General features: G+C 43.0%; 1 protein-coding gene across 1 annotated transcript in view; it reads left to right on the forward strand.

Moving 5' to 3' along the window:
- The first annotated feature begins 239 nt into the window (after positions 1–239).
- FCRL4 (Fc receptor like 4) overlaps positions 240–13,427 on the forward strand; it is a 40,440-nt gene continuing 27,252 nt past the window's right edge. The window contains exons 1-7 of the mRNA XM_037500787.2: positions 240–314; positions 814–834; positions 3,834–3,846; positions 4,951–5,202; positions 6,535–6,789; positions 7,091–7,375; positions 8,058–8,345. Of these exons, the coding sequence (XP_037356684.1) occupies positions 240–314; positions 814–834; positions 3,834–3,846; positions 4,951–5,202; positions 6,535–6,789; positions 7,091–7,375; positions 8,058–8,345 (1,189 nt within the window). The remainder of the gene's footprint in view (positions 315–813; positions 835–3,833; positions 3,847–4,950; positions 5,203–6,534; positions 6,790–7,090; positions 7,376–8,057; positions 8,346–13,427) is intronic.

Genomic DNA, 13,427 nt, shown 5'->3' on the forward strand with positions numbered 1-13,427 from the left:
AAAGCACACTAGCAGATTTGACTTGGCAGTACAAGGAAACTTTCCCACAATGGGTCAAAGGATTATGTGTGCTGATAACAATTAAATATTGATGAGCCTCGATGATGTCAGACACTCTTCTAATAATACTCCATGTATTGCTTTATCTAATCCTCTAGCAGTTGATGAGCTAGAATTGCTTTAAATCCCATTTTCAAATGGAGAATCTAAGGTGCCCTAAGTTTTATACACAATGGACAATGTCGGGATTCAAACCCATACCTGACATTGGTGCTACATACTACCCTGCACTGCATGCCCAGCTGAGAGTCCCAGTGAGCTGGATGTCAGCAATCTGAATCAGGGAAGAGAAGGGCACTCCAGCCCAGAGTCATCCCAGATGGCCTCTAGGAAGAGGTGGGATTTTTATCTGGACCCTAATACCTGGAGATACCTGCCTTTTTTTGGTACTGAGGAAGTAAAACATTTCGGACAAGAGGATAGTGAGGCCAAGTGTCAGCAGCAGCCACTGTCATGTTAAAAAAAGAAAAATACAGCAACTATTACTTGAAGGCTTATAAATTTAACTCATTAAGTGAATGATAAATAATTCCAAGGCCACTTTTATGCCTCCCATTTTACAGATGACAGGTACTATGCAGTTTGCCTAGGGTCTCATTGCTGAAATTCTAACCTGTGTCTGTCTGAATCCACAGCCTGAGCTTTTGGCTTCTCCGGGTGGGTGAAAGTTGAAGAGGGCTGGTAGGCTCTCGGGGTGGAAAGGTTTGAGGCAGTTTTCCTTCTGCTAAGACCTGGTTCTTGCCTCTCTTGCAGCTCCAGTCAGTGGACAACTTGGTAAGTCTCCCCTTTCTTTGCCCTGTTATTTCTACACGTGCAAGTGCCCTTCTCTTCTAAGGAGAGGCTGCTGTCTGCGCTTGACCTGAGGGCTACACACCTGAAAACACCCCTGTCTTAGGACTCTGAGTCACACTCTGAACCCAACCTGCTGTTGTGCTGGAGGAACTTGGGGCACTCATCACAGAAGTCAGGGAGAAGGGGTGCTCCCCTTCTTCAACATATGCATTGAATCTTGAGAGCAGAAAGTAGAGACATGCCATTGCCTCACCAGGGAGGCTGGGTGTAAACAACTTGTTCATAACTCTAAATTCATTACCCCTGCCCCTCAAAGCATGGCCCCTACCCTATTTTTCCTAAATGCCAACATTCAACGTAAACATTTTTCTCTTCAGAACTCATATCAAGATGACATTCTATGGGCACTGTACCCAGATGTTTGGCGATCCCTGCAATTCCTTCCAGCCCAGGATCCATCCCGGGGGCCACATATAGTCCCAGCTCCAGGCGGTGGAGCCATGGCCACTAGCAAGAACTGGTCCTGCAGTCCCTGGGACTGTGGGTCTCCCCCTCGGTGCTGTGGGCACAGGCCATTTCCCACAAATCCCTGCCTGACTGAAGCGAGATTGTAACTGAGCAAGTGTTTGATAATGGTTCTATGAGAGAGAAATAAAATAGAGAGTGCCTGACATCAGCTGAAATAGAGAGAGCGTCTTACATCTTATTTACAATATGTAATATTGACAACAGAGACATTCTGAAAGAAAGAGGTGAGGGAGATATTTTCCCCTTATTTTCAATAGTGAAAATTAAACCTCTTACTTTAATTTGTACTTTCCCTTATGTTCTCCAACTTTTGTTCATCAATATAGTTACTCTGAGAACCCACTGACTCAGGAAAACCGGACAGGGTATGTCTCCTCCTGGCCAGAGGGCCACCTGCTCTTACCAGGGGCAGCTTACTCAGAACAGCCAGGAGCCCCCTGCAGACACCAAAGCAAGAAATCCATTCCCTCCTGAACAAGACCAGCTGCCCAGTCCCCATTTCTCTATCTCCAGGCGCTTGCTGGGACCTGCCAGTGGGGATTTTCTATTCACAGCTCACTGGCGACAGGGTATTCTGTAGAAACCAGAGAGACAGAGACAGAAAGACAGAGAGACTGCGGAGACACCTCAGTGTTTCCCATTACCAAAAAGAATATTTACAGGAATGATAAGCCAAAAGTATACCCACATGATACCCAAAAGACTCTTCAGTTATAGAATTTTGGAAAGAAATATGATTTTACTTAGCTTTAATTATACACAGTAGCCAGAATTATGTTACAATGTGTTAACCACCAGCACTCCCCACAGCACCCATCAAAAAGATAAGGGACATTTAGCATCTTCATATAAAACAAATATTCAGGTTACTCCACTGCTGTTATCCCAAACAAAGGGAGTGTATTGCCTTTATATCTGGGTATGACTAAAACACCTATTTGGCCAGTTCTTTCTGAGATGGTAAGAATATTTACAGTTTTCAGCTTCAAAAAGGCAATTATTTTAAATTCTTGAATGTAGAGCCCTCCTTCTTTGACTTTACTAAGGAAAAAGTACACTTAAAAAGTGATTCCACTTAAATTTTTTTTTGTAAACCGCATACTCCTAAAATTAAGATTTTATTTTTGCAGAACAAAGTAATACAACGGAAATTACTTGTTTCATGTTTCACTTCACAGAATTTTGATTGCCACAGGAGATGTATAGAACAAAGCAGGGATCTAATATTGATTTTCTTTCTTTCTTTTTTTTTTGGATGTGGAGGCTGCCACAGCTTCAGGTGGGGACTCTGTTCCAATGGGAAGTGGGGGAGGGGAGGAGGGAGCCAGGACTGTGCAGGAACCCCAGGTCCGCACTGCTTCCTTCACCCTACAGGAAAAAACTTGCCCATCATCCTGAGACCCCAGCCCACTCCTGGCTTTGGACCTTTGACATCAATTTGTGCAAATAGAATCATGTGGCTGAGGGAAATAGAGTTTCACTCTTTCAAAACTAGTATGTAGGGGTGGGGAGGGCTGGGGGGGAGTGAGGGAGCAAGGGGCTACGGAGAAGAGTATTTGGGACTAATTCTCAGAAGCCAAGCGTTGTCCCCCTTCAGTTGTGGACGGGGACCATGCGGGCCCTCAGAGAGGTGGTCCCACATAACTGGCTCTGATTGTAGGAATGCCTGCATCGTCAACGGAATGGCAAATGTCACTTTGTAATCAGTTTTCACTGCACTCCAGTGAAAGGTCAGCCTATGAAAGCACTATCTTTGAGCAGGTTAGACAATAGCATTAGAGGAGAAAGGCCTTTTGAGTGCATTTTTCCAGCAGAGAATAATTTGGACTGTAATTACTTTTGCTATGTCAGAAAAGAAAGACTTTTCCTCTGTGCTCTGAAGTTGTAATGGGGGGTCTGAAAATGAAATGGATAAAAGACATATTAGCAAGAGAAAATATAGATTTTTATTCATTACTTAGAAAAGTACACGCATAAATTGTGATTCAAGGAGGCAGTGGGAATTGGGGGTGTATATACCGTTTGAATAGGGGGAGGGGTAGAGAAGGGCACTTACAGGAAAACAAATGACTTAGAAAGAGAATAGAAGAGAGGTATGGTAGTTTAGTGACAATGTCTGTTTAGTCATGGTGCTGACGTCTGAGTGATGAGGCAATTTTTCCGGGTTGCTCCTGGGAAGGCCATTTATGACCTTTGAATTCTTTTGGGAGGCTCTGCTTTTAATCAGATAAGGAAGGTCAAAGTAAAGCAGATATATAAACTATATAACCTAGTCTCAAGTGTCTTCAGCTCAAAATAATTTTTATGTCACTATTGTATTCCGAACTGATTCAGTTAGGAGCCCCCAAAGCTACAAAACTCAGAAAATAAATGTCAGACAAGAAAAAGCCCCAACTTCTAGTTGGGAAACAATTTAAAAATCATCTCCCAACCCCAAATTCCTCTCCAAAAAGGATGAAGAGAAAGGTAAGAGTCTTATTACTGAATAAATATTGACTGAGACTGTGGTGCTTATCACAAGCAATTTGATAAGAGATTACAGACAGAAAAGAATCTCACTCATACATAGCCAGGCAGATGCAGCCCACTACAGGTACATTCCCAGATTAAAGTACGGCTCATCCTCAAGTCAGAGGACTGGCTGGAAAGAAGCTTATGTGACACACGCGGCTCATTCTAACTTTACTGTGGTGACTAGGGAGACAGGCTGATCTGTGTTAGCTAATTGGCTTTTATTCAGAGAAATAAATTCTGATAGCTCAGGGCTGGAGGTGGTGTTGCATACACAGCAAGGTGCCCACTGAGCTCTTGTCCTCCCAGAGGAACTGGGAGATAGCCTACTGAAAGTCTGAATTTCAAGAAGATGTTTACTTTCTGAGAAAGACCTTCCTAAGTTATGAGACTGGGAAAGCACTTATAAAGATGTGCATACATTTGACAACCACACAGGAAGAAATTCTGAAAGAAAAAGAAGCGAGGGAGACATTTTTTTCCCTTTATTTGCATCATTGAGAATTTAAATCTCTTATTTTAATTTGCACATACCCATACATTCTCCAACTTCTGTGCATCAATGTGTTAAAGATCACAGCGCCAGATTTCATGCAGGGCCTATTTTATGGTGAAGAAAGAGGAGCTCTAGTTTGGGGAGTTGGGAAGGCTCCCAGCACTCAATCTTTGTAGCTGTTTGAATATGATCCTTACTTCAGACAACCTGCTCACCTCCCCACTTTCTGCTTCTTGGTAAAAGTACAACTTGGATTCTTTTCCATAATTATAATTGACATGTCTATAATTGACCCCATCTTCATCTACACCCACCCCTAACTCTCCATCACACGCCATGCCATGTATATGCTTATCTAAGAGAAGGGTCTGTCACAGGAGCTGGAGAGCGCAGGGGTCCAGGAATCTACTCAATCATCTGGCCCACCAGAAGAGCAAGGGATTTGTGAGGGACCCAGCCCTCATCTTCGGGGGGCTGACCAGCTGGGGTTGTCCTCCAAAAGGTGAGTCTGCTTCTGTATACAGGCAACGCCATCTCAGATTCATTTCTCTTCTCCTTAACAGTTGCACACAAATCAGTGATTTCCCTCCATCCCCCCTGGACCTCTGTCTTCCAAGGAGAGAGGGTGAATCTGACTTGCAGGGGATTTCACGTCAATGTGACAGAGACAACGACAGGGTATTGTTGGTACAAAAGACAAGAAATACTACGTGAAACCACAGGAAACAACATTGTTGTTAGTAAATCTGGAGAGTACAGATGCCGGGCCCCGGGCTCACTCAAAAGCAATCCTGTGCGCTTGATCTTTTCTTCAGGTGAGAAAGCTGAGTTAGTTAACATCTGAGCTCCTGGAGCTCCCAAGAATAGAGGGTCTCATACTGCTCTAACTCTTGGCCTCAACTACTTTCAGCTTCACATCTCCCTCGTTGTCTGTGTTTTTCAGACTGCTATTGACATCAGGATTTAAAGTCTAATATTAACCAACAAACATTTTTGCACACTAACATAGGGAATTAGATCTGGTGCTCCAGGACTTTGTAGCCTTTCCAAGGAACGTCCTATGCACAAAGTAGGAAGTAAAGAGTGTGGGGGTGCAATTGTATGGGGAATATAACCTTAATGAAAATGCATACATTGTGCAAAGATGAAAATGATGTAAGAATTATATAAAATAAAATATTAAAAAAACAAAACAAGATTTCAGAGATGGTAGGTTCCAACCTCTTTCCTTATGTCCCCCCCTGTCCCAGCAACTGTCCCTCCTCTATGTTCACTTTTCCCTCTTGCATGCATGACAGCCTAACTCTCCTGTCCAGTGATGCCTACTTTAGAGATGATGGTTTGGAAGCACCCATGGGCAGTGCTCTACAGAGCAGGCACTTGACAAAAGACAAATCGAAACATTTTTTTTAAAAAAATATTTATTTATTTATGCATACAAGAGCCAGGGTGTAGGCCAGAGGTGTGGGGGGTAAGAGGACTCACCAGAGACAGAGCAGGGAACAGAACAGGCAGACTGATTGAAATATAGTGCTAAGGGGAGCAGTGGGCAAGACAGGAGAGGTCTGCTGCTCCATGTGAGTAGCTCCCTGGCCAGGGATCGAACTCATGCTACAGTGGCTGGTGATAGCTCAATAGCTCTGAGACTTTAACCACTTGCACCACCAGGGAGGCTCTTTTCAGAATCTGAAGCTCTTATCAGAATCTGAAAAGCATCAAGTTTCCACAGCAGAGCACCTCCAACTTTCCCCACTGCCATCCGCTGTAGGGAGCAGCCAGTGTGCTGCCATCCTTCCCAGTGCATTTCTTCAAAAGCTCCTTCTGGGATGGCTCCTGCTCTGACGCATGGAGAGCACGTTGGTGATGCTCCTTAAGAGCAAAGACTATGACCATGCCTCCTCTCAGAGGTTTCTCTCCACCTTACAGTCATATTTCAAGTCTGCCTAAAATTGTTAAGTAGTGGTACTTGGGATTTATTTAGGACGGTACCTGTGGCTGATTAACTTGGAAGGAAATTAGTGGGTTTGGGTCAGGAGGCTAAATCCTGTAGAAGAAACAAGAGAACAACAGAGCCTTTATAATTTGTGCTACACCAAGGAAGGAAGGCTTCCCTGGATGACATGTTTTTATCTCTGTGAATTTTCCAGAGTCCCTCATCCTTCAAGCCCCACATTCTGTGTTTGAAGGTGACACACTGATTCTAAGATGCCAGGGAAGGAAGGATGTGAAGATGATTGCTGTTCAATACACCTTCAATGGAAAAGTTATTTATAAATCAAATAAGAGCTGGGAGCTTTTGATACCACAAGCAAGTTTACGTAACAGTGGCTTTTACCAATGCATTGGAACTCTGCACGGAAACTCTATATTTAGATCAAATACAAAAAATATTCGAATTCAAGGTAAATTCTTCATTTATATAGATTTGCTTAGTAACATCAAGATGGGGAAACTGTGCATGTCAAGAAGGAATCTATATGTTGGTATCAAAATACTGAATAAAGGAGAGTCCTAAGTCTTTTGGAGGCAGAGAAAGGGGAGTGATTGGATTTAAATAAACTGTGGAAGGAAAATGTGCTAGAGCAGTAGATAAGCTTGTTTTGTTGCATGTCTGAAGTTTCCTAGCACTGAGCATGTAAGCCTGCTTCTCTTACAGCTCTAAATACTCTCATGCTGAGAATTTGGTTCCTCTCTTCTCTCCAGAACTATTCTCAATCCCAACATTGAAAGTCACACCCTCCCAGCCAACAGAAGGGAGTTCTGTAAATTTGAGCTGTAAAACACAGCTTTCTCCAGAGCGGCAGGACACTCTCCTTCACTTCAGTTTCTTTAGAGATGGTGGGGTCACCCTGTCAGGATGGAGCAGGTCCCCAAAACTCCAGATCACAACTGTCTGGAGCGAAGACTCAGGAGCATATCAGTGTGGTGCTAAAATGCCGACCAGCAATATCTCCAAATACAGCCGCCCACTCCAGGTCCACATGCAGAGTGAGTGTGGGGGGTGTCAGGCGGGCAGGTGTGCTGTGGCCTGTGGGGGTGGGGACTGCCCCAAACACATGAATTGTGTCTTCCCGACAGAGACAGTCTTAGTGAGATGCTAACACAAAAGAAATACAGGAAGTCGTTTTTACCTCCATTTCCCTAAAATGAAACTCTGTCACCTAGAAGTGATGTAGCTGATTCGGGGAGTTGGAAACAAAAGTCGGGGAAAACAAAAACAACAAAACAAGGTCACCCTGTCACTGAATTGATTCCTCTAGGAAGCCATACGTTGGGGCAAAGGCAAACTATTTAGAGAACAAGCACCCTCCCCTCCCTAGTCAGTAGCAGCAAGCAATGTCAGTGCCTGTGATTTGTGAAGCAGACGAGAAGGACATACAGATGATAATAAATACAAAATAGATCTTGTCTTAGATGCCAAAGCAGGATTTCTGGAAATGGGTGCAGTGCAGCCCAGTGCCATAGTGGCCTCTATCGCTGTTGCCTGCCCTTTGAAACAGTTCAGACCACCAGAAATGAAACCCACTGCCTTCTCCAGGGATAACCAGTTCTTCTCTCCTGGAGCCTGAATCAAGATGAAAGCTCATCACATTAGTGGTGCTCTAGGTCCAAAATGCGCAGTCTGCGAGCCACAGTCTTAAAGTCACACCTGTCATCTCTGCTCCTCCAGGGGTCCCCGTGTCTGGTGTGCTCCTGGAGATGCAGCCCCCGGGGGGGCAGGCAGTGGAAGGGCAGAAGCTGGTCCTCGTCTGCTCTGTGGCTGAAGGCACAGGGAACACTACGTTTTCCTGGTACAGAACGGACAGAGATGAGAGTCTGGGCAGGATGAGTCAGAGTTCCCAGAGAGCAGAGCTGGAGACTCGGGTTATTGGGAAGAATCATGCAGGGGACTACTTCTGTACAGCTGACAATGGTTACGGCCTCCTCCAGAGCAAGCCCGTGAACATCACTGTGAGAGGTGAGTTTAGTTTCCATTGACCTTTTTTATTCTCATCTTTTCCAATTCAACAGAGAGGTTAAATGTTCTCAAATCTTTGTGACTCTCCTTTTCCAATTTCTAAGTTGTCATTTCCTACTGTGAGAATGTCTTCCATTCAAACATCAATAATTTAGGTCACGGTGAGGCAGTGCTGGCCAGGAGCCATTTGGCCTCTGGAAGATGAGTTCATGTCTGTGTGCTCATCCACTGTGTACTGATCTCAAAAAGCAGCCTTAACTTGTGGACAGCGTTTTAGGGTGAGTGCAGCTTTATCATCCCAGTGTCAACTGTCTCGCTTTTCAGTAAATAACCCACTGCATGCCAGAGCCAGAGGACAAGGGCCCCAGGCACTCCTTTACTCCCTTATTGTGGAACTGAGGGCCTCAGGAACCAGACAAGGGCAGAGAGCAGAGGGAGAGACCAGGTCGTTCACCGAAAGACAAGCCTTCTCTTGGGATCCCACAGTTCTAGATTCTATCTCTGTCTCTTCTGCCCCCGGCACCCTTCACAGTAAGAAACGGGTTACTAGTGCCTTCATTCCTCCTCTGTCTCCGGTGCAGTCACACCCCTGGTTATCAAAAAAGTTTCTTTTTATTGCGGAACTATTTGAAATCTGGGTTTCCCTGCTTTCCTTTATAGTAAAACCCCTCCAAAGAGTTATCTCTACTCACTCCCTTTACTTGTACTTTCTCTCAAACTCATTACCATCAAGTTTTTTTCACTCCATTAAAATTATTTTTGCAAAGATTACTAATGGCCATCCTGTTGAGAATTCTTTGTTTTCATTTTACTTGACCTACCACCAACTTTTAACACCATTTCCTTTTCCCTTCTTGAAATGCTGCCTTCCTTTACTTCTTGGACACAATTCTCTTTTTGTTTCCATCTCATCATCAGACACTGCTTCGAGTCTACTTTACAGGACCCTCATTTTATATCTAAAGTCTCCACTGTGCCTACCCTCTGAATCACCTCCTCCAGTCTCTGGCTTCAAATGTATTATGACTTCTAGATACTTCATACCTCATGACCTTTGCACTGTTCTTCCCCATAGCTTCATTCTCACCCTTTACTTCTTCCAGAACTCTACTTATCTTTTCAGTGAGCCTTGACAACTCAACCACCCCACAAAGCATAGCAGCCCTTCCTCTGACACCCCCCTCCAAGTAACTGCTTGATTGTTCCCCGTGCACTTACCACTAACTACATGTCATGTGGTCTTCTTTTTGCTTGCTGTCTCCTCTCACTCCTTCCAGATTAGCCTTGTGAGAATAGTTCTTTACTTTGATCACAATTGTATCCCCCATTCCTGAATCAGGGCCTAGCTAATAGCAGCCTCTCAATAATTATTTGTTGAATGAATGGATTTTGCATGCATCATTTTTGCTGATCACAAGGACAATCCTAGAAGATAAAGTTATTTCCATTCTACACAAAAGGAACGTGAAGCTCAGAGGAATTTGGAAATCTGCAAAAGCTTTTATCTAGCCCCTCAGATTCAACACAATCCTTTAACTCAGGGACACAGCAAGAGTTGTCAAAGTACTCCAAAGAAATACAAACAACTACCTCCCATAAACCATGCTAAACGCCCAGAGCTCTGCTACTTATCTGAGCAGTGAGCCCTGACAGGGAAAGCCGTGAGCCGGAACGGTTCAGTCACGGCTCTGGCAAGGGGCTGCTCTGCTCACGGCCCAGCTGCTGTGCAGTTTTCCCATCAACTCCCTTGAGGCGAGTCCTGTGATCAAGTGGGGCGCTCCCCGATCAGGGGACTGATGTGTTCTGCATCTCACCCTGGAAATTTCTCAGTGAACAGCAACGTTGAGTACAGTTCCGATCAGAGCAGGGAATAGACTGCACCTGACGCCATTTTAAGGGCATTTCAAGAATCAGGTGGGTGGCTGATGAAGGGGTTAGCAGAAGTGAAAGCCTCCCACAGACACTCCCTGAAGACTCTTGAATGCTCGAGAAAGACAATCACTAAATGATTTCACTTTTATGTAGTAGTAAAAGAAACAAAACAAATGAAACAAAACAAAACAAAAACACACTGTGGACTCTGAGAACAAACAGTGGTTATCAGGAGAGACAGGAAAGCCAGGTGGGTAAAAGGTAAAGGAGGTAAGATGGTTGGTGATGAAAGGAAACTGGACTTTCAGTCATGAGCACAATGTAGTCTATACAGATGATGATAAATCTGCACACCTGAAACCTCCATCATAATATAAAACAATGTTACTTCAGAAAAAATTGAATTTAAAAATTAAGATAAATTTCAGAGCAACACTGAAGGTAAGAGCGATACTTCTCCAGGAAGGCTCTTCAAATGAAAAGTTTACCTCGGGGTCATCCCCCACCAGGGCCACAATGCCCAAACAGGGTAACTGAATCTATTGGTACTTTACGTGTAAGTATGAAATCACCCATTTTCCTTTGGGCGGTGAAGGTGGTTAGAACGGCTGGGCGGGGCAGCGAGCTCATCACTCTTGTACACTCAATGTCATTTCACTCTTACAGTCTCTGCCAGGCAGGTGTCATCATCTGTTAAGGAAACAGGTGATCTCAGAGATTAAGCAGATGTCAATCATTCAGTTGATATTTGCCTGGTAGGAACTTCTTTGATTTTTTTTTGTTGACCACATGCAAAATCTTTGTTCTTAAAAATGGAAGAATTTCTAGCAAGAGAAAGAAACTCTGAAGTAACCTGGGGCACTAACTACTGGGATATTTTAGATTGTGCCATACTCAAAGCACCAGACACGGTGGCTTTAACAACAGAAATTTAGTTCTGGAGGTTGGGTGTGTGAGAGCAGGGTGCCAGGAAGGTGAGGTTCTGCTGAGGGTTCTCTGCATGACTTGCTGTGTTCTCACAAGGTAGAGAAAGTGGAAGGAGAGAGATCCCTGGTCTCCTCTGGTGAGAGCATCAATCCCAGCAGGGGGCCATTGTCATGCCTGCCTCTAAACCTGATTACCTCTCAAGGCCCCATGCCAAAATCATCACAATGGGAGTTAAGGATACTTCAGCATGTGAATGGGAACAATGGGCAAGATTTAGTCCATAAAATGGATGGAGTTGGCTGAGACTACCCCATAGGGGACACCAGGTGGGAGTAGTCCTATCTTGTGGGGGTATTTCTGAAGCAGAACAGAGGGTAGCATGAAGTTCCTGAGCACCTCAAATAATAGCTAATACTTACAAAACAATGTTTGTTATGTGTCAGGATCTCTTCAAAACACTTCACATAATCCACCAATAAATGGCAGGATTCCCTTCATATGATTGTGTGTTCGGTGTGTGTGTGTGTGAACCTCATTTTCTTTTTTTTGCACCACATTTTCATATCACACACACGCACACTCATGCACACACACACACATTTTTTTAAATCCATTCATTCATTGCTGGGCGTTTAGGCATCCTTGTCTTGGTTATTGTAAAGCATGCTACAATGGACATGCAACTATTTCTCAACACTTATGATTACATTTCCTTTAAATATGGACCAGAAGTGACATTGATGGTATTTTAGTTTTAACTTTTGAGAATCCTCTATATTGCTTTCCATAAGGCCGTGCCCATTTACATAATCCCTTTTCTCCACATTGTCACCAGCAATTGTGATTTCTTGTCTTTTTGGAAAAAAAAAACACCTAACAGGAGTGAAGTGATAACTCACTGGAATTTTTGATTTGCATGTTCATGATAAGTAGTATGTTGAGCACCTTTTCATGTACCTGTTAGCCATCTGTTTGTTTTCTTTGGAAAAATGTCTATTCAGGTTCTTTGCCCACGTTTTAATTGATTATTAGCTTTTGTTATGAGTTGTGAGTTCCTTATCAGATATGTGATTTGTGACTATTTTCTCTGATTCTGAAAGCTGACTTGTTATTTTGTTAATTTATTTGCTATGCAGAAGCTTTTTAGTTTGCTTTAAACTGATAAATTTATTCCGTCCTTTTCAACTTGGATGGTTTTTATTTCTTTTTCTTGTCCACTTGTTCTGGCTTGAACTTCCAGTATTATGTGGAATCAGAGTGAAAGTGAGCACCCTTGTATTATTCTGAATATTAAAAGAAGAGCTTTCAGCTTTTTAACATTGAGCATGCTGTTAGCCGTGGACTTGTCATATTGGAGTTGTGTTGCTTCTACACCTAATTTGTTGAGTTTTTTATCCTGAATTGATGTGGAATTTTGTCAAATGATTTTTCTGCAGCTATTGTGATAATCATGTGATTTTCATCTTTTATTCTATTGACATATTTCACATTTATTTCTTTGCCTGTATTAAATCACCCTTGCATTCTCTGGTTGAATCCCACTTCATCACGGTGTCTGATCCTTTTAAAGGGCGTTTGAATTCCATTTGCTCATGCTTTGTTGAGAATTTTGCATCTATGTTCTTCAATAATATTGTCCTGTAACTTTCCTTTCTTGTAGTGTCATCTGGCTTTGGTGTCAGGGTAATGCTGGTCTCATCAAGCTAGTTGGGGAGTGTTCCCTCCTCTTTAATTTTTGGGAGGAGTTTAAGAAGAACCAACATGAATTCATTTTTAAATGTTTTTTAGAATTCACAGTAAAACCATCTGTTTTTGAGATTTTCTTTGTTAGAAAGTGTTTCATTACTGATTGAATCTTCTTACTCATTATTGGTCTATCAGATTTTTCTATTTCTTTATGATTCAGTCTTGGTAAGTTATATGTTTCTAGGAATTATCCATTTCTTCCTGGTTATTCTGTGCTTTTTGTTAGCATATAATAATTCTGTGATTTTTGAACTTATATAAATTTCAACTACTAGAGTAGTCATATCTTCTAGGACATAGCGTTCCCTCAGGGAGGAAAATATACTTTTCACTCATTGAATCTGAGATCCTACATGTTCTAAGTGTAGCTGATTATGATTTTGCATGGGTGGATTCCCAGGGAGGCAGTGGAGAACGATTCACTACAGGACAGAGAACCCAGATTTCTCCCCAGCTCTTTACTCCTCTAGTTTAACTGTCATGGTGGGAAAGTTGGACTGACTATTGAACACTATTTATAGGTGGAACCCCACATTG

This window comes from Talpa occidentalis, unplaced genomic scaffold, assembly GCF_014898055.3.
Source record: "Talpa occidentalis isolate TD23 unplaced genomic scaffold, MPIMG_talOcc4v2.1 talOcc4.9, whole genome shotgun sequence".
Lineage (NCBI taxonomy): Eukaryota > Metazoa > Chordata > Mammalia > Eulipotyphla > Talpidae > Talpa > Talpa occidentalis.